The sequence below is a fragment of the Propithecus coquereli genome, unplaced genomic scaffold (assembly GCF_000956105.1).
Source record: "Propithecus coquereli isolate 6110/MARCELLA unplaced genomic scaffold, Pcoq_1.0 Scaffold27, whole genome shotgun sequence".
Classification (NCBI taxonomy): Eukaryota; Metazoa; Chordata; class Mammalia; order Primates; family Indriidae; genus Propithecus; species Propithecus coquereli.
This window is the reverse complement of record NW_012148285.1, coordinates 2385643-2406742: the sequence shown is the minus strand read 5'-3', so window position 1 is coordinate 2406742 and position 21100 is coordinate 2385643. Positions and strand designations below refer to the sequence as shown.

Genomic DNA, 21100 nt, shown 5'->3' with positions numbered 1-21100 from the left:
CTCTAGCCCGGCAACAGAGTGAGACTCTGTCTCAAAAAAAAAAAAAAAAAATGTGTACCCCTGTGAGCTGAATGTTTCTGACTTGGCCTGTGTGATCTTTGACTTTGCCTTGGTTCTCACCTTGTGAGAATCAAAACCATGTTGAAACTGTTTCCTTCGCTGTGTTATCCCATCACCAAGAAGAAAAGTTGCAAATAGATTTCCTGATGAGGTCTGTCAGAAATCCCAAACATGCCTGGTCACCTTTGAAATTGACCAGTTTAGAAGGTGCCCCAGAGTCTTAACCAGGCAAGTATCACCGACCTGACCAGACACACTCACCCTGTTTTCACCCTGGCAAGATGATCTTAGGAAAATTGTCAAAAATATTTGGAAAGTTTTAGAAATAATTCTTTTTTAGGAGAGAAGGTCTCACTGTTGCCCAGGCTGGAGTGCAGTGGTGTAATCATAGCTCACTGCAGCCTCAAAATTCCTAGGCACAAGTGATCCTCCTGCCTCAGCCTCCCAAGTAGCTGGGACTACAGGCACACGCCACCACTGCTGGCTAATTTTTTTATACAGATGGGGCCTCCCTATGTTCACCAAGCTGGTCTCGAACCCCTGGCCTCAAGCGAGCCTCCCGCCTCAGCCTCACAAAGTGCTGGGATTACAGGTGTGAACCACCACGCCCAGCCAGAAATAAATTTTTTGAAACAGGTCAGATGAACTTTGAGACCCATAGGACTCCTTTTGGAGCTCATTGGCATCTTGATATTTATTTCCCTCTCTTCACTGAAGGGGTGATACAACCTGGGCATTTGGTGTGAGTGGAGCATAGTTATCTGTCCCCTCCCCCCACCACCAATCCACTTTGGTTGGCTGATACTGGCCATATCCTAATTAAATCAGAAACTACTTACGACATTGATTTCTTGTTTGCCAAATTGGTGGATATAAGGAGCAAGCTCCCTGACAAGTGGGAAAGTTGCATCTACGCATGCTCGGAACTGGGCTTGGCCCATGGCAGGCTCTTGGTAAATACTGACTGACTTCAAGGACGGCTTGATCAAGCACAAATGAATGCATGTGTTCTGACATATTTGGTCCAGTGTAGAGAAATTAGGAACTGAGGGGGAAAAAGCTGTGTTTTTTGTTTTTGTTCTTGTTTATAAAATTCTGGGCCTCTAAGAACGGTGTTTCAGCAGTTTGATTATGTGTAAAAAAACAAATTCTGAGAGTGGTAATTGCTACATGGAATTACTCTAATGTAGTACTTTCTGAAAGTATAAATTCCTACTTCAGGTCTTCTGAGTTTTAGATAACAATTAAAAGAACCTAGTTGAGAATCAGAAATGCCCTTTATATTTTCTGAGCCACCATCTCACCTTGATTAAGTCATTTGAACTCAAAGTTGAGCCTGGCTCATAGGCTTGGTGAAGAATTTGTCTCTCGGTTTACTCGGTAGAAATTGTTTTCAAAAAGGCGAGACATGTCAGCTGTGAGGGCTTCGTGTGGAAGGAAACCACCTGTGTATGAAATGCACAGAGCAAGGTCTTTTTGGTGACGCTTAGTTTTATTTGTGTTTTTATATGGGTAGAAGAGGGTCAGTTGTATTGAGCATCGATTTGTTTGCAGCGTAGACTTCCAGCACTGAAAGAAGTAATGTGATCTGCCCACACTCATCTTACGGTAGGCAAGGAGATCAAAGTCCATAGAAGGAATGTAAATTACCCAAAGTGGACACACTAGTGAAGCTGGTGGAGAGAACAGAGCTCTGATTTGAATGAAAACTCTCACCTCTGAGAGGTCTTCCCTTCATTGGGCCCTTTTCCCAGTCCATCATCAGACCACAACATCAGAAATGCAGAGCCTGCGTTAGATAGCAGGTAGAATATTACAACTTTGTGAAAAAGCAAAGGCAGCCACCTTGAACATCCAGTTTCTTAATGATTAGTCTTTATTCCTTCATAGGGAGAAAGGTAAGCATTGGGATATCACCTTGGGGATTCCTGAAAATTACCTGTGGAGGTGGGATCTAAGGAGTCATGAGGGAGCCTGGCCCAACTCTGTTGATTGGAGGAATTCTGGTAGGTTGCAGGCGTTTGTGGAAGTATAGCCGAGGGTTCCTCCTTCCCATTCTTGCCTTTATCTACTTTATATTTTTTTATTTTACTTAAAATTTTTGAACTTTATCATGGGAAATTTTACACACGTACAGTGTTAGAGAGGTTAATATAACCCCGTGTATTTATCACTTGCCACATGGTTAGCAGTTAACAGTATGTCACCGGTCTCTCTTCATTTATGCCCCTCTCTTGCCACCTCCTCCTGCCTTGGTGGATTGAATTTGACTCTTGAGCAACTCGGTAGTTAGGGGTGCCAACCTGAACAGTCGAAAATCTGTGTATAACTTTTTGACTTCCCAAAATTTAACTCCTAATAGCCTACTTTTGACCAGATTCCTTACCAATAACATGAACAGTTGATTAACACAAATTTTGTATTTTATATGTATTATATACTTTATTCTTAACAATAAAATAAGCTAGAGAAAAAAGATGTTATTAAGAAAATTCTAAGGAAGAGAAAATATATTTACTATTTGTTAAGTGGAAGTGGATCATCATAAAGATCTTCATCCTCATCGTCTTCACATTGAGTAAGCTGAGGAGGAAGAGGAGGAGTTGGTCTTGTTGCCTCCAGTGTGTCAGAGGTAGAAGAGGTGGAAGGGGGAACAGAAGAGATTTATTTTTTAAAAGCTGTGTATAAGTGGACATGTGCAATTCAAACCCATGTTGTTCAAGAATCAACTGTACTTTAAAGCAAATCGCAGATATTATATCATTTCATTGCCAATATAGTGTGCATTTTGAACTAATAGAAACTTCAGATCTGATGGAGAACCTAAAAGAAACTAATTACTTATGGGATAATTAAGGATTAAGCTGAAGGAATTCCCCTTGGTGAGCAAATCTGGAAGGTTTTGTTTTCCAGATGGTTTTTCTTGTTTGGGTTTTGTTTGTTTGTTTGTTTGTTTGTTTTTTTGAGACAGTGTGTCACTGTGTTGCCCAGCCTAGAGTGCCGTGGCATCATCCTCGCTCACAGCAACCTCAAACTCCTGGGCTCAAGCGATCCTCCTGCCTCAGCCTCCCGAGTAGCTGGGACTACAGGCATGCGCCACCATGCCCGGCTAATTTTTTCTATATATTTTTAGTTGTCCAATTAATTTCTTTCTATTTTTAGTAGAGATGGGGTCTCGCTCTTCTTGCTCAGGCTGGTTTCCAACTCCTGAGCTCAAACAATCCACCTGCCTCGGCCTCCCAGAGAGCTAGGATTACAGGCGTGAGCCACCGCGCCTGGCCTCGTTTGTTTTTTTTTTGAGACAGAGTCTCACTCTGTTGTCCAGGCTAGAGTGCCATGGCATCAGCCTAGCTCACAGCAACCTCAAACTCCTGTGCTCATGGGATCCTATTGCCTCAGGGTGCTCACCACCATGCCGAGCTAATTTTTTGTTTCTATTTTTAGTTGCCTGGCTACTTTTTCTATTTTTTTTTTAGTAGAGACAGGGGTCTCGCTCTTGCCAAGGCTGGTCTCGAACTCCTGACCTTGAGTGATCCTCCAGCTTTGGCCTCCCAGAGTGCTAGGATTACAGGCGCGGGCCAGCACACCTGGCCCCAAATGGTTTTCTTAATGTGTTGGGGTAGGAGGGATTGGGGCACTGGGTATGGCCAAGGGTGAGGGTAAAACGGTGCTGCCCCTTCTGAGATGGTGTTTAGGATGAGGAGAGAAATGTAGCTGTTTGGAGTAGTATATAGCCTTTTGAGCAACTTGCTCTGTTAATAATCCTAACTGTGAATCCTGTAATGAACCTTTAATTTTTTGCTTCAATGGTCAAAGTGAACATTTCTGAGGCCCTTCCTTTTGTATGTGATTGCATCACGGCAGCTGATAATGCCTTTTCTTATTCCAGATGGGAATGACCGGTAACACAAGTCCGTTCGGACAGCCCTTTAGTCAAGCTGGAGGGCAGCAAATGGGAGCCACTGGAGTGAACGCCCAGTTACCCGGCAAGCAGAGCATGGTCAACAGTTTGCCTGCCTTCCCCACAGACATCAAGAATGCTTCAGTCACCACCGTGCCAAATATGGTAAGCTGCCCTTGGCTCTTGGTGCTGTGGGTCTCCAGTGGCTACCTTGCTCTATGGATTTTTATCATGCTCGTAGTAAAAGTCGATAACTAAGAGTGTGTCAGTAGGTTCTGGGAAGATAACCCATGTTTCTTATGCATAGCTCTCTAAATGGCCACATTTTCTGTGATGAGCTGGCAGTGGGAGGGACAAGGAGGATGAATGAGCCACCTCTTGCAGGCTACCTTTGTTGATGGAGAGAATCACACATGGGAATGACTTACCTTCCTCTCCAGGATCACAAGAAGCGGAGAGAGACTGCCATTGTTTACACTTCCTGTGTGTTAGTGGGTTGACAGTGTCAGCAGAAGCCCATTGATTTGTGTTACAGTCAAATGAAGGATATTTATCTTCTGAGAACTATTTGTGTTGAATAGATGGATGTTACGTCTGACTTGATGGATGATTTCATGTGTCTTCTTTCTCGCCGAGAACCTCTGAGGTTTCCCATCTATAAAATAGAAGCTATCCTTATAACTTCCCAACCTAACAAACCAAGATATGAATAGTAAAATAGCTCCTTTTGCGTCTCAAAATAGAATCTCTTAATTCAGGATTCAGAGGGGGAATGCATTCTTCTGTCAACCTCACTGTGCACACATCAGCTGCTTCATGTCTGAGGGCATTTGCTGGTCAGTAAAGACCGTGAACAACCACCTCTCTTACCTGTGCTTGGTGCCAGGAACCTGACCTTCCAAGTTTGCCCTTCATGTGTTTCTGCAGACTCAGAAGAAAGCAAGGGGATTATGTTGAGAAAAAGTTGCTTTTTGGTTTTTATTTTGTTTTTGTGGGTTGTTTTTTTTTTTTTTTAGACTAACTCTGTTGCCTGAGCTAGAATGCCATGGCGTCAGCCTAGCTCACAGCAACCTCAAACTCCTGGGCTCAAGCAATCCTACTGCCTCAGCCTCCCGAGTAGCTGGGACTACAGGTGTGCGCCACAACGCCTGGCTAATTTTTTCTATTTTTAGTAGAGACGGGGTCTCGCTCTTGCTCAGGCTGGTCTCGAACTCCTGACACCAAGCAGTCCTCCTGCCTCGGCCTCCCAGGTGTGAGCCCATGTGCCCAGCCTAGGTTTTTGGTTTCTAAAAACTTTATTTTGAAGTATTTGTTGTAAAGATAGTACAGAGAATTCCTGTATATCCTGTATCTCATCCAGCTTCTCCGGTAACATCTCATATAACCATAGTACGTTTGTCAATACTAAGAAATTGACATCGTTTACAGTGCTTAGGAGTTTTGAATCTGTTAGAATGCAGAGAGAATTGGGTCTCTTTCTCTTTGTGCTTGATAAAATCAGAAAATAGGAATGGTGAGGTGTCTTTGGCCAGGTGCTAGTTCTGTTTGCTGCATTGTTCTTTGAAAAAAAGACGGGAGGTGGGGGCATACAAGTAACAAAACTTGTTCTCAAAACTACAAAAACTACTTAACGTTCTTACCACTTCCTTATTTCTTCTGATGATACCCCTATAACTTGCCTTGATCTGCTTCTCTCTTTCCAATACTTTTTGTTGCCAGGATTGTCCTGTTCCTGAAGTCCAGATCCAGAACTTAAAGCAAAGCCCAGACCTCCCTTAGCTCAGCCCTGTGAGCTCTAGGAACAGCGCTGGCCTTCACAAAGCTGGGATCCGGCACCACACGCTTCCTGGTCTCTCCTGCTTTTCCTTTTCCACTGCTCGCTGAAAGGACGGTAGCGTGGACCCTAGTGCTGGCCATCATCGCTGCGCCTGCACGGGAACCACGAGCACGTTTTGGCTTCACAGTGAAAGCATTTGCTTTTCCAAGATGTCCTGTGCTTAACAGTCAGCGAAACCCTGACCTGAAATTTTCCTTCCCTTTCTCTTTTAAAATCTTCTCCAGCCTCACTTCGCTGTCCTTTACTGACAACTCAGCGACGGAATCCCTTTACTCTGAGTCCTTCTGCTGCCTCTGCCACTGCTCCAGAGGCCTGGACTGGCCCAGTGTGGTGTGCTTGTCCAGGGCAGGGTCAGCTCATTCTCTTCACGGGTGGGTTTCTCCCTGCTGTGGGGCTGGCCTGCGTCCTGTGGGATGTTGGGCAGCACCCTGGCCGCTGCCCACTGTCCCCCTGGTTGGGCTGACCAGAAAGGGCCCTGACTGGTATCCCTGGGGGCACAGGCACCCCAGTTGAGAACTCCAGCTCTGGAGAATAGTTAAGGGAGGCATCTGTCTTCCAGACATCTGACAGAAATAAAACCAGTTCTTTCCCTCTCTGTCCCTGTCTCTGTGTTTCTTTCTTTCCCTTTCTCTTTCTCTCTTTTTCTTTTTCTTTTTCAGTCTTCTCAGGATTATGGTAAACTGAGGAAGTATTTTTGTCTATGGGAGCTGCACTGCTTGCCTAGTGGCTGCCTTCCCACCAGAACCCACGTGAGAGATCCACAGCAGATGCCTTTGGAGGTTGCCTTTGAGTGACCCCCCTGCCGTTTACCTCCACCACTGGCTCTGGAGGGCCCTGGGTGCACTGTGCCCACGTGTGTGTCTGAGGCTACGTGACCAGGAACAGCCTTCAGTGCTTCGCGTGGGTATAGGAGCCAGAGGGCACTGGCAGGGAGATGGGCGCCAGCACCACAGGGTTTGCCTGGCATCTTTCTAAGTGATCTCATGCCCTCTGTTTTGCCTTATTCCTGCAACAGCCTCTTGAGGGACAGCATTCTAGGCCCTGAGGGGTTTTGGGTTTTTCAAGACCGTGGAGCTTCTTGTCTACAAAGCCAGAATCTCTTTTTAGATCGCGTCCTGTTTTTCCCCAGCCCTGAGCCTGAGCTGGGCATGTTTCACCAGCCTGTGCTTACATGGCTTATCTGTAATTCATCAAATGTGTTTTGTGGTCTTCCCTGAATTTTCTGAATTACATCTGGCCTCTTGAAATCCACAGATTTTTGCACGGTGAGCATAAGCAGTCACAGAAAATCTAAGTCTATTTAATGAAAAAAAGAAAAATATGAAGCCTTGAACTTAACTTGCATTTTCGGTCATGCTTTAGGGTGTAATCCGTTTGAAACCCAACCAAATTTGGTACCAAACAGTTCAAGTCAGGGCCCTGATGCCCAATCAGCTGGTGCCTGGTCGAGCTCTTCATGGAATGATTCAAGCCACATGGTCATTGACCAAGGAGTTCTTGCTTTTCTCCCCTCCTTGTTTCTATAGGATTCCAGCATCATTCGGCAGAGTTGAAAAAGGGGAAAGATGTGGTCATTCATTTAATTTGTTGCATTTGTTGAGTGCCTTCTGTGGGTCCAGGTGCTGGAGTAGGCACACAGAATGCAGGTGTAAGTGGAGTAGAGCATGCCACTGTCATGGAATTGGGGGTGTGGTGGCAGCAGAGAACAAATAACATAGCTGCTCTGAAAGGTCTGAGTAGCAGAGGAATGACATTGACACGGGGACCTCCTTAGGTGGAGCCATCAGAGAAGGCCACACTGAGGAAGGAAGATTGAACGGCAAGATTAGAAAGTTGAGAAGAAGCCCTAGGTACCAGGAGAGTGTTGGCTTGTGTAGGAACTGGCAGAGGTCCAGTGGGAAAGGCACCTTGGAGGAAGAGGAGAGCAGTATGAGTAGAAGTTGGGGAGCAGGAGCCAGCTCAGGGGGGCTTTGGATGGAAGGAGGACCATTGGCTTCAGGGAGATGATTTGAAGTCTTTACGTTGTTTAAAGCTTGTTCTGGCTGCCATGTGGAGACATGAATTGGAGGAGAGCACGCACCTGCAGTGATCTAAGCTGGAGGAGATAGTGGCTTGGATGCAGCTGGTTATAGTGGGGACAGGAGACTTGGAGACTCAGTGCACTTTGCCACTAGGGTGGGTGTGTGGGTGAGCGACGATGTGTCAGGTAGAACATCACTTACTCAGCTCGGGAGGAATAGACTTGGAGAAACAGGCAGGGGAGGGCACAAGTGACCGCACTTTGGAGGTGCTGGGGACATCCAGGGGATGCCAGCAGGCGGGTGGGAGCATGAGGAGGGCAGCCACTGTCCATCAGGGAGTCAGCAGGACACACATTACACACAGCCAGCAAAAGCTGTACAGTGCATGACATGGCTCAGCACTAGAGACCAAGTGGGGGGAAGGGGACGGCAAGGGAATAATGTCACAGCAGAGAGGGGAGAACATTTGAATTGGAGGACATGGTAGCTGCTGAGACACTGAGTAAGCCAAGGGCAGACAGAGCAGCATCAGAATGCGCAGGTCAGCCAGCCCGTGGGAAGGTCTGCTGTGATCGAGCAGTGTGGGCTGCCTTTCTCTGGGAGACCTAGGGATGACCTGTTGTCACCCCCCCCAACCTCCCCAGCCATTGTCACCCTCTAGGATGTGCTGTCGGAGATTCGGAAGGTTTAGAGCCCCTGTTACCAATAGCATTGTTCTTGAGGGCTGATGGTCTCAGTATAATATATTAAAAAGGAAATAACACCTTTCCCTAAATTTTCAGATGTATCTCATTACAATTCTGTCTTTGGCCATTTTATTTGTAATTTCTTGAATTATACAGACTTTCAAAGTTTGTTAGAAATGTCACCATATTATTTCATGATTCTAAGACACATCTTTTTTGCGCATCTCCGCAAGATGTGCTTCACTGAAATCAGGATGTGTACTGGAGTCAATTGAGTCTTAGATATAGTGAAATATAGCATGTATCCTATTTTACTTAATTATAAATGAATTAATAAGAGTGATATAATTATTAAACGTTGATATTTACTATACAGTTTTATGTGACAGCTTACGTGGATGTAAGAATTTAAAAATTATTTGAGTTGTATTGACAAAGGAAGATGAACAGGTTTTGTTGGAGGTAGAAGCTGGATCAGCTTTTTGTAGATTGGATTTGAGCCCAAGCCATCTCAGAGGAGAGATGTGCACACAGGAAATCGAAGCCAGGAGAGTGAGTGAGGAGGAGGGGGAGGAGTTCGAGTCCTTTTGGAAGAGGCACCCACTTGATTCCTGGTGACATCGTCTTGCTTGCGCTTTGGATGGGGCTTTGTGCCATTATCAGGAAGCGCGGTTTGGAAATGGGGCACGTCTTGGACTGGGAACATTCAGTGACCAGAGGGGGCCTCATCTTTAGGTTTACCATGTGGTCTCCTGCAAGGGTTATTTCTAATACAAGATTTGTATATGTAATTTTATTTTTTTAAAGAAAAATTAAAAATCACATTATGGAGACTTCACCATTCTGAAAGTTGTGATGCAGGAGATTCATCAAGGAGTGCTACTTATTTAAAACTGCTCATGAGAATGATGTTAGGATTTTTCTTTTGATCATGTGAAAGAGAATTTTGAAGTGGAGGTTTTGGACAAGGCCCCCAGGCAGCTGCTGATAAAGATCGCCAAATGGAAGGGAAGTGTGGCTGGAGGACTGTTGGGATGGGAGGGTAGGGGAGTTGTCTTCTGTGTCCTGCCAGGATACCACAGCTGGGGCAGTGATGCTGGCAGCGCTTGAGTGGCGGGCCATAGGCCCCGGGCCTTCTAGGGCTGCCCATGTGGCTTGGGGTTCATTCTGTATCTATGTGTCTCAAACCATGTCTGTGGACCTACCTCCGTCACTGTGACTGGTGGTTCCTGGGCCTCACCTAGTCTTCCGAATTCAAAATCTCTTAGGAGAAAGGTGAGGTCTGTTTTTTTGTGATCACTATTACTTTGTGAAACTTTAGGTGTTTTTCATTATCAGTTTCCTAATTTATGCCACCTAATTTCCTGTAATACAATTCAGATAATTCCCAAATAGATCAGCTTCTCTTACACTGAAATCTATAGGGGTTTTTGGTGTTTTTGTTTTTTGTTTTCTTTTTTAAGAGACAAGGTCTTGCTCTGTTGCCCAGACTGGAGTGTAGTGGCCTGGTCATAGCTCACTGGAGCCTCAAACTCCTGGGCTGAAGGATCCTCCTGCCTCAGCTTCTTGAGTATCTAGGACTATAGGCACATGCTACCACATCTGGCTAATTATTAAAAATTTTTTTTTGTAGAGATGTAGTATCGCTGTGTTGTCCAGGCTGGTCTTGAACTCCTGGCCTCAAGTTATCCTCCCACCTCAGCTCCAGAAGTGCTGGGATTATAGGCATGAGCCACCATACCTGGCTGAATCTTCAGTTTTAAACAAACTCCTCTGGTAATTCTGATGTAGAATAAAGTTTGTGAGAGCCACTGTCCACTGAAATCTCAGTGACCTAGTGACCAGCTGTCCCACTGTGGAGTGGGCTTATTTTTTTGGTCTTTGTGTGTCCACTTTGGTACTTCAGAAGCCCTTACTGATCTCTTCCTCCCCCAACCTTATTGTCATATTCTCATAATTTTCTGACTCTCTAGATTTTGATCATGGAGGGATCAAGACTTGAACAGGCTGCACAGGTTTAAGCTTCATGGAAGGCACCGGTCTCTCTCTCTGTTGTCATCTTTGATGGGCTCCACAAAAACTCTTTTGTGTTTTGGTTTCCTTGTACAAATATATGTTCCTTATCATTATACACAAGCTCCTTTCACTTCACAAGTAGTTCTGAGGACTAAAGAGAGTCCTTATACAGTTCCTGTGGAGACAGCGGGTGAGTAGTTAGGTCACCTTTTCACCATAATAGCAATTTCTATATAAAATCACACTGTGATTATGAATTGTGTCTCATAATATGAATTGAATTGGAAAACACGGGGAAAGGTTTGGAAGTAAGCCTTTGTCCATAATTATTAGTAATTTAGGTGTTTGTGTAATTTTTAAGAGTTTGTATCTGTCACCTCCGTCTTATTGCCTCTACTTGTATCCTGAAGATTGCTGAGAAAATGTGTATGCAGGGCCTTGGAAGAATAACCTTTAGTCTTATATTCTGAACAGCTAAGTATAAATTCTTTCTTTTGTTTAAACTTATCCCCATTTGCTTTGGCAAGAAATAACAGCTCGGAAACATAATCTAAGAACAAAATATGATATGTGACATGTTGCAAATAACAGGAAACTGTAAACTGAGAAAAATTAGCCAGTTGTTGGTATCACGTACAACCCTGCGCATTGCAAGTACTCAGTCAAGATCATTTAACTTTGTTTCCAACACGAATTTCCCGTTGACCAACAGTGTCTTTGCTAGAGTCTGATTATATAGCCCTTTCTTCAATGTAATCTCCTAGGTAGAAGCATAAATTATCTCAAAGATACTCAGCTCTTTCACTTCATGTAGAGACCCAGTCAGAAGATTCTTTGCGTTTAAACAAGATGGACTGCATGCTTAACTAACGACTAGCACTGCAACTTCTGCCTTCCTGTCAGTAGTACATATTTGGGATATTTACCAAGCATTTCTAAGAACGAAGTGACTGTTAGAAGTCAGTGGCCCATTTAACAGGCCTGGCTGGGAGAGTCACAGCCAGCAGTCATGTAAATATGACACTTCACCACATCTGTAGGTACAAGCCACGCTGGTCTCTTTACAACCCAGATCACCCCAATTTGCTTTTACCCTTTCCACAGTTACCTCAAATGGCCCTAAGCTTCAAGTCAACAAAAAACAATCTGTCCAATGATTAATTTGCTAAGTTACCAGAAACTTATTGTAATAAGTATTCTTCAAAAATATGTTTATATGTATATTGACAGTATTCAAGGATATTCCTTTCAAAGGTTTTTTAGTAAATTGGTAATTCTCATGAACTGGTCATTTGGTGTATGGACCTGATGCTGCTGAAAACCCTGTAACTCAGTTGAGAACTGCTGGTCTAGTGGGCCTATCACTTCGACCATAGGAACAGATCTAGCACCTCCTACCTTTTAGGGTTTCTTTGTGCTACTTGCAGTAGCAAGTAACCCCCATGCCTCCTAGGTAGACCTGCTCTCCAGTTCTGAAGGCTGTGTGCCTGGGGAAGAGGGAGGGAGGGAGGGAGTGTGGATCCACCCCGTGGTCCACCCTGGGTTGGGTTTCTCATGATGAGCCGTGCGTCTTGCTTGTACTCACCTATTGGCTTTCCCGCTTGCCTTAGCCATTTGCTCTTCACTTTAAAATCACAGCTTTTTGATGTGGAAGATTACTTATAAATCATTCTGGTCCAGCTTGCCTGCCCATTTGAAGTTATTTGCCTATTGAATTTAGATCTTAAATTTTAAGATAATCTTATTTTTAAAAAGTCAGTAAACACCAAGCAAAAAGAGGAAAACACAGAGACATTATTCCTTCTGTCTAAATAGCTATGTTCTGTTTCTCACCAGTGGAACTTTATCGTGTCATGGGTGATTATCGCTTCCTCCCAGGTTGATAGCTGTGTACATCTAGTGAGCATTTTCTTTGTTTTATGATTCTGAAGCTTTGCACACCCAGCTGCTGTAGGGTCCTTCTGGAGGAATCAGAGCAAATGCAGAGCCATCCCTTGTTCTACCTGGTTTGCTTTGGTGTCCTTTCCTTTCCTTTTCCTTTTTCCCTTTTCCCTATCCCTTTTCCTTTCCTTTCTTTTCCGACAGGGTCTCACCCTATTGCCCAGGCTAAAGTGTAGTGGCATCATCAGAACTCTGCTTACTTGAACTCCTGGGCTCAAGCAATCTGCCCACCTCAGCCTCCTGAGTAGCTGGGACTACAGGTGTGCACCACCATGCTCAGCTAATTTTCCAATTTTTTATAGAGGTGGGGTCTTGCTATGCTGCCCAGGCTGATCTCAAATTCCTGGTCTAGAGCAGTCCTCCTGCCTTGGCCTCCCAAAGTGCTGGGATTATAGGCGTGAGCCACTACTCCTGACCTGGTGTCATTTTCTGATTCTGAGTGGAGGTTGTGCAGGAGTCATGTTTCTGTGTTGGGGGTGGGGAGGGGATGTCTTAGGATTGTGGGTTTGGGCCCTGTTGGGATGTGGAAGATTGGGACCACCTTGCTCTCAGGCGCTAACTCCAGAAATCCCAGCCCCTTGTCAGTTTGGGCAGCAGTATCATGGACAGAGAAAATACTTCCCCTTCCCTTTTCTTTCTTGGTTGGTCTTGTCTTACTGTTTCAAACATAAAAGTCCTTTAAAGACATTATAATCTACTCTTGGACGCATAAACTTTATTATACATATTCTTTACGCACATCTCTATTACGTCCTTAGGATAGAATACACAGCATAGAGGAAAAATAGAGTTGGGGCTAAAATTTATCCAAAACCTATGTAACAGTAACAATTCTAATAAAAATGTATGTTAGGCAGGCACAGTGGACTGGCACAGAGGACTTGAGAACAAAAGATGGGCCAAGAGGAGGAGGAGGAGAAATAATACCTGCATTATTATTTGCTTTGTCTTGTGTATTTCAGATATTTTTTCCTCTGGTTTATTGATTGCCTTTACATTTGTTCCTGTGGTTTCAGTTTTTATTTAGTCTGACCTCTCACCTTTTGCCTTTATGGTACAGTCCTCTGCTGCGTCAGAGTCACCCGTGGAGCTTTTCTTCTGTCGTCCAGGCTGGCCTCACTCTCCTGGGTCCAAGTGATCCTCCTGCCTCAGCCTCCCAAGTAGCTGGGAGTACAGGCACATACCACTGCACCTGACTTCTTAAATGCTTTATTTTATTCTCATTGTAAAGGTACATACATGTTAGTTTTGGAAATTTTGGGACAAATATAAATCTAAAAATAATACAACATCCCTATGGGACTTAGCAAATAGAAATGCCTATGGCTCTTCTTCAGACTTGTGTGGGAGCAAGGGCAGAAAGGCGAATCTGTGTTTTAAGAGTTTTTACTGGTAATAAGAACCACTGCTTTGTGGTGTTTTTTTGTGTTTTGTTTTTTATGAGAGACAGGATCTCACTCTGTTGCCCAGGCTGGAGTGCAGTGGCACGATCATAGTTTGCTGTAACCTCAAACTCTTGGGCTCAAGCGATCCTACCCCCCTCAGCCTCCCAAGTAACAGGCACATGCCACTGTAGCCAACTAATTTTTTTTCTTTTCTTTCTTTCTTTTTTTTTTTTTTTTTTTTAAAATAGACAGGGTCTCTCGACGTTGCCCAGGCTGGTTTCAAATTCCTGGCCTCAAGCAATCTTCCCACCTTGTCCTCCCAAAGCACTGGGATTATGGGCATGAGCCACTGCATCAGGCCCCAGTTACCTTTTTTTTAATCTTGTCTATATTGATAGATTTAAAAAATGCTTCATTTTTAAAATTTTCATTTCTTTGATGATTAGTGAGGTAGAACTGGTTTTTGAAGCAGATTTTCTTTTTTTTTTTTCTTTGTAGCATGAGGTGCTGTTTGATTTTTTTTTTTTTTTTTTTTTTTTTTGAGACTAGAGTTTTGCCCTGTTGCCCGGGCTAGAGTACAGTGGCATCATCATAGCTCACTGCAACCTCCAACTCCTGGGCTCAAGAGATCTTCTTGCCTCAGCCTCCTGAGTAGGTGGGACTACAGGCACATGCCACCATGCCCAGCTTATTTTTCTATTTTTTTTTATAGAAATGGGGTCTTGCTCTTGCTCAGGCTGGTCTTGAACTCATGGCCTCAAGGGATCCTCCTGCTTCGGTCTCCCAAAGTGTTAGGATTATAGGCGTGAGCCACCTTGCCTGCTGAAGCAGCTTTATGTATTTATTTATTTTTAGAGATAAGGTCTCTGTCCACCAGACTGAAGTGCAGTGATGTGATCATAGCTCATGAAACAGCTTTATTGAGATACAATTCATGTACCATACAGTTCCCTCTTCTAAAGTACACAGTTCCGTAGTATCTAGTGTATTGTATAACTATCACCAGAGTCAATTTTAAACTGTTTTCGTCACTCCAGAAAGAAACCCTGTACCATTAGCAATCATTCCCCATTTCCCCTGAACCCCCAACCCTAGCTGACCACTAAGCTGTTTTCTGTCCGTATAGATTTATCTCTTCTGGACATTTTATAGAAATGGAAGCATACAACGAGTGACTGGCTCTCTTCACTAAGCATAATGTTTTCAAGGCTGATGTTGCAGCACCTGTCAGTACTTCCCCTTTTGTGGTTGGATAATAGTCCATTTTGGATATATACCACCTTTTACTTTTCCACTCATCAGTTGATGGTCATTTCAGTTGTTTCCACTTTTAGCTATTATGAAAAATGCTGATACAAACATTTTTTACATATTTATGTGTGAACATGTATTTTGATTTCTCTAGGAGTGGAATTGCAGAGTGAAACAGTAATTCTGTGTTTGACCGTTTGAGGAATTGCCAGACTTCCAAAGTGGCTGCACCATTTTACATTCCCATCACTGATGTGTGAGGATTCCAATTTCTCCACATCCTTGCCCACATTATTGATGTTGGTTAGTGTCTATCTTTTTATTGTAGTCCTGGTGGGTGTGAAGTGGTATGTGTTTCTGATTTGCCTTTCCCTGGTGGCTAATGATGCCACATATCTTTTCATGTGCTTATTGGACATTTGTGTGTCGTCTTTGGAGAAATATCTATTCAGATCCTTCACCCATTTTTAAAATTTGTCTTTTTATTGTTGAGTTGTAGGAGTTTTTTGTATGTTCTGTATACTAGTTCTTTATTAGATCTATGATTTGCAAATATTTTCTCCCATTCTTTGGGTTGTCTTTCACTTTCTTAATTATATCCTTCGAGGCATAAAATTTTACATTTTTGATGAAATCCAATTTATCTCTTTTTTCTTTTATCACTTGTGCTTTTGGTGACATATCTAAGAAACCAGTACCTAATCCAAGGTCATGGAAATCTGCTCCTGTGCTTTCTTCTGTGGGTGTCAAAGAGTTTTAGCTCTTAGCTGTAAGACTCTGGTCCACTTTGAGTTAATTAATGAGTATGATGTGAAGAAGGGGTCCGCGTTCATTCTCCTGCGTGTGGCTGGCCAGTTGCCCTGTCCTGTTCGCCACAGTTACTTGAAAAACTGTTCTTCCCTCCATTGTGTCGGCTTGGCACCGAGGTATAGAACAATTTTGTGTTTTTTATTTCTTTATATTTTGTAAGGTGTCTGTGCATTTTCTGTGCAACTTTTTGTGGGAATGTATCCTTTTTTTACTCCTAAGAACTCTTTGAATATAAGAATACCAACCATTCTTCTCTCTGTTTTTTTACTTTTTAAACTTTACTCTTACGTGTTTTTATTGTCTTTTTCATCCTTATATTTTAGAAGTTTTTTTAAAAAATTTTCTCCATTTTAATCTAACTTTATTCACTTTCATCCATCTGGAGTTTATTTTTATATTTAAGGGAAGGTAGAGGTCACAGATTGCCCCACCACTTTCCAGTTTGAAGCATATAATACAGTTGTCCCTGCCTCCGCAGTTGCGCTTTTCCAGGGTTTCGCTTTCTGAGATTTCAGTTACCAGCAGTCAGCTGCGTCTGAGGGTAGGCAAGTAGTACTTGCCTGTAGTACAATAGAATTTTGAGAGAGAGAAAGACCAATACCACATTCACTTAACTTTTATTACAGTATGTTGTTATAATTGTTCTGTTTTATTATTGTTAATCTCTTACTGTGCCTGATTTATGAATTAAACTTGATCATAGGTGTATATGTATAGGAAGATATATATATAAAATGTAGGGTTTGGTACCATCCGAAGTTTTAGGCTTCCACTGGGGATCTTGGAACATATCCCCCGAGGATAAGGGGGGGCTACTGTATACTAATTTTACGTGTGCATTATGTCTGTTTCTGGGCTTACATAAAGAAGACAGCTTTGTAATATGTTTTGGCATCTGACAACATAGATTTTCCCCTTTATTTTTACTGTTTTTCAAAATTTTCTCGGCTGTTATTAAAACAAAATTACATAAAATGTGTAGATTACTTTTGGGGGAACTTACGGTACTGTGGTTTTGTCCTGTGCTTTAAAGGGGCTTCCTGAGTACTTTCCCTCCATTCTTAGTGCCTGCCTGGGCAGTGGGGACTGACTGGGCATGGAAGATGGGAGGGTCCGAAGAATGCTTCTGACAGATGTCAGGGCCACCTGCAGTTCACGTATAACCTTTTTAGCTTATTGAACACCAGCTAGGAGAGCAGGAAATTAAAAATGCCCCTGTATTTGTAAGTACTTTGCGAACTGGACTAACCCTGGGCAGATACACGGAATGCCACGAGGAGGGCCAAACACAGGGATGTAAGGCATGTCTTCTATTCCATTTAGCCATTCAGCTTCAACCTCCAAGTTGCTTTTGAGACACCTACCTTTAAACAATAGGTAGAGCTGATCAAACTGTACTTCAGCCCTCCATCCACAGATGGACAAATAACAGACCAAGTTTTAAATTTGCCACATAGTTTCCAATCACACTGTTTTGACATATGGTCAGATATAGTGCAAAAGATACTATTAAAAATACATCCTAGGCTGGGCGCGGTGGCTCACGCCTGTAATCCTAGCACTCTGGGAGGCCGAGGCGGGTGGATCGCTCAAGGTCAGGAGTTCGAGACCAGCCTGAGCAAGAGCGAGACTCCGTCTCTACTAAAAATAGAAAAAAATTAATTGGACAACGAAAAATATGTAGAAAAAATTAGCCGGGCATGGTGGCACATGCCTGTAATCCCAGCTACTCGGGAGGCTGAGGCAGTAGGATTGCTTGAGCCCAGGAGTTTGAGGTTGCTGTGAGCTAGGATGACGCCGCGGCACTCACTCTAGCCCGGGCAACAGAGTGAGACTCTGTCTAAAAAAAAAAAAAAAAAAATACATCCCAAATGAAAAGCAATGTGTTAATTTTTGGTAAATTAACACATTAACTGTCAGGTGAGTTGTATTTAACTCAGGCTACTTTTGAGCTGCGGGCCTCGCGAAGCATATGTAACTCACACATTTCTTTACCTTGGAAGCTGTGTGAACTATTTTTCAAGTTGCATATAAGTCAGGCACAGAAAATAATAAAAAATAAATTTCTCATTAAATTAGAAATGATCATTTTGAGTTTTTATTCGATTTTCAAAATAAAACACCATGGCCCCAAGGAAAAAAATTTTTTTTCTGGTGTGGCAGTTAACGTGTTAAGAACAGTCTGGCCAAGTGTGGTTGTATGTGCCTGTAATCCCAGCATTTTGGGAGGCCGAGGCGGGAGGATCGCTTGAGCCCAGCAGTTCAAGGCTGCAGTGTGCTGTGATCACGCCACTGGACTCCAGCCTGGGCAACAGAGCAAGACCCCGTCTCTAAAAGAAAAAAGAGATCAGGCATGGTGGCTCATGCCTGTAATCCTAGCAGTCTGGGAGACCAAGGCTGGAGGTTTGCTTGAGGTCAGGAGTTCAAGACCAGCCTGAGCAAGAACAAGACCCCATCTCTACTAAAAATAGAAAAAATTAGTTGGGCTTGATAGTGTGCACCTACAGTCCCAGCTCAGGAGATTGAGGCAGGAGGATCACTTGAGCCCAGGAGTTTGAGGTTACTGTGAGCTATGATGCTGCCACTGCACTCTAGCTTGGGTGACAGAGCAAGACTCTGTCTCAAAAAAAAAAAAAAAAAAAAAAAGAGCAATCAGCTTATAATTTAGAGCTAAAATTTTTACTTAATTTTAATATGATTTTTTCTTTTTGTATATAGCATTTCTGTACTTTAAGAAACAGTGAGGCTGAGTACAGTGGCTCATGCATGTAATCCCAGCACTCTGGGAGGCCAAGGTGGGAGGATTGCTTGAGGTCAGGAGTTCAAGACCAGCCTGAGCAAGAACAAGACCCCATCTCTACTAAAAATAGAAAAATTAGCCAGGCATCGTGGCTTGCAACTGTAATCCTAGCTACTTGGGAGGCTGAGGCAGGAAGATCATTTGAGCCCAGGAGTCTGAGGTTGCTGTGAGCTAGGCTGACGCCACGGCACTCTACTCAAGGCAACAGAGTGAGGCTCTGTCTCAAAAAAAAAAAAAAAAAAAAAAAGGAAAAAAAAAAAAAAAAAAAGAAAGGAAAAAAAAAGAAAGAAACAGCGAGAGGACAACTGCTTGGTTTCTTCAACAAGTGAGTGTCATGAGGTAGAAAGGGGGGGGCACTAGGTGAAGAACCTTAAATCAACAACCAAATGTAGAATGTGGGCCTTAATTGGGTCCTGACTTGTGCAAGCCAGTAATAAAGGACATATTTTGGACAGAGAAATCGGAATACAACTAGGTGTTAACTGATATCAAAGAACAGTTCTTTTTTGTTAGATGTAATGATGATATCCTTTCCTTTCTTCTTTTTTGTATGCTTGAAATTTTCATAAATGCAAAGAAAGAGACCTAAACAGAGGTCATATTTCATTTTTCACGTTCTTGCACATCTCCATTCCTACTGATTTCTGAGAAGATCTTCTGATCCACAGGGATATGCTGATCGAGGAGGAGACTTAATGTCACTACTGCCTGCTGGCAGTGCCAGATCAAGGGCTGTTTGCTTATTGAAGCTTTTTTTAAAATTGCAAAAATAAAAGGGGGGGAAAGAGGGTTCCAGTTTATGCCCCACAACAGGAAACTAGTTACATGAAGGTAAAACTCTATAGTAAGATGCTATACTTCATTACACGTCATCCCAACCTGCTGTGTGAGGCAGCTTAATGGTATGGGGCAGGGCCTGGAGGAAATACCCAGCAAAACATATGCATTTTTGCAGGATGTGAGGCTGTGTGGATTGTGGCTCGCTCATGTGCATCTCCATAGAAAAAGGACTGGAAGAAACAAAAACTTATCAACACTTTAAAGGTGGACTCTTGGATATTGGGGTTTTGATTGCTAATTATTTCCTTAATAATTCTGTTGCTTTTCAAATTTTCTATGGTATACATGTATTATTTTTATAATCAGGAAAATAAGCATAAGGAAAAGAGGCTGTTTTCTCTTAGGAGTTCTGCATTCAGGGTGTTCTGCCTCTCAGCTAGGACTTCGATTTTGCTTTGAGTCATTCTCAGGCGTGTAGGAGGTACGCTCCTGAACAAAGCCAGCCTTTTCTACATACTTATTTTCTGAGTTCTCATAAAGGTAAAACCCAAACAGAAAACTCTGTAACTTTTTTAAAATAAGCTTTGATTCATCAAAAAATATTTTTATTTTTTCTCCTAATTGCAAATATGTAGCTTTGATTCTTACATTTAAAAAAAATCAGAGTAGTGATGTACTTTAGGGGAGGTAGTGAGTGTTGTGGAATCAAGCTGAGAATATCTGAGTTTCAGAGGAGATTGGAAATTGCTGAAGTATGAATGATACTGCATATTAGGTACATTATATTTCTCTTACTGTGTGAGTCTTTTTGGTAAGTTTGCCTGACACATCTTGGTAGTTTGTAAAGAATAATGCTCCGCAGGTCCCCTTTTCCATTTCTTTGCAGTTAAGAGGTGTGCTTGTTCCAGCATGTTATTTCAGACAGAGGAATACAAACTCTTTTTCTGTATTTTTAGCAGATCATCAAATACGTTTTGAAAAAATTGTTGAATGTCTAAAATTTTTAATGAAAGACAAAGCATTTCATAAGACAGGAAAGCATTAACAATTATACTGGATGGTTATGTGAAGGATAAGTGTCATATTCTTTTAAAAAGGAGAGAGAATGCTGTGAAATCTAGCTGCAAGTATTGTCCTTATGGTCATATGATAATGAAGTTCAAAAGTTGGCTCCGATTCTTTTTGCTACATTAGATATTTGCAGTGCGTTTCAATTGGTCAGGCCTTGGCAATCTTTTTAATTGGGTTGAACCATTAAAATTGAAATTGCCAACCTTTTGCCATTTGGGACCTACAAAGACAGCAGTTTCATGTGGTTCAGCCTGATATATACACAGCTCTTCCTGTGGTGGTATAGATTGTAGAGTGAGTTGGGTTTTGGTTGCTGTAGTCATGAGTAAGTGTCATTTTCTTGCTCAGACGATAATTGTGTACAAGTGAACTTAAGTCATCCTTGTTGCTGAATTGGGTCAATTTCTTTGCCTGTGGATCTTCTTAAAGTCACTGATGCATTAAAGAGAACTATACCAACCTTCTTCTCTCTGGTTTATGTTATCCATCAGCTTTATGTTTGTTTAAGAAATAATGAACATGGGCCAGGTGCGGTGGCTCA

General features: G+C 42.7%; 1 protein-coding gene across 3 annotated transcripts in view; it reads left to right on the top strand.

The window, feature by feature from the left end:
* The window catches only part of CREBBP (CREB binding protein), a 136854-nt gene that overhangs the window by 55950 nt on the left and 59804 nt on the right, over positions 1 to 21100 (top strand). For all 3 annotated transcript variants that reach the window (XM_012647739.1, XM_012647738.1, XM_012647740.1), the window contains exon 3: positions 3950 to 4126. In XM_012647739.1, the coding sequence (XP_012503193.1) occupies positions 3950 to 4126 (177 nt within the window). The remainder of the gene's footprint in view (positions 1 to 3949; positions 4127 to 21100) is intronic.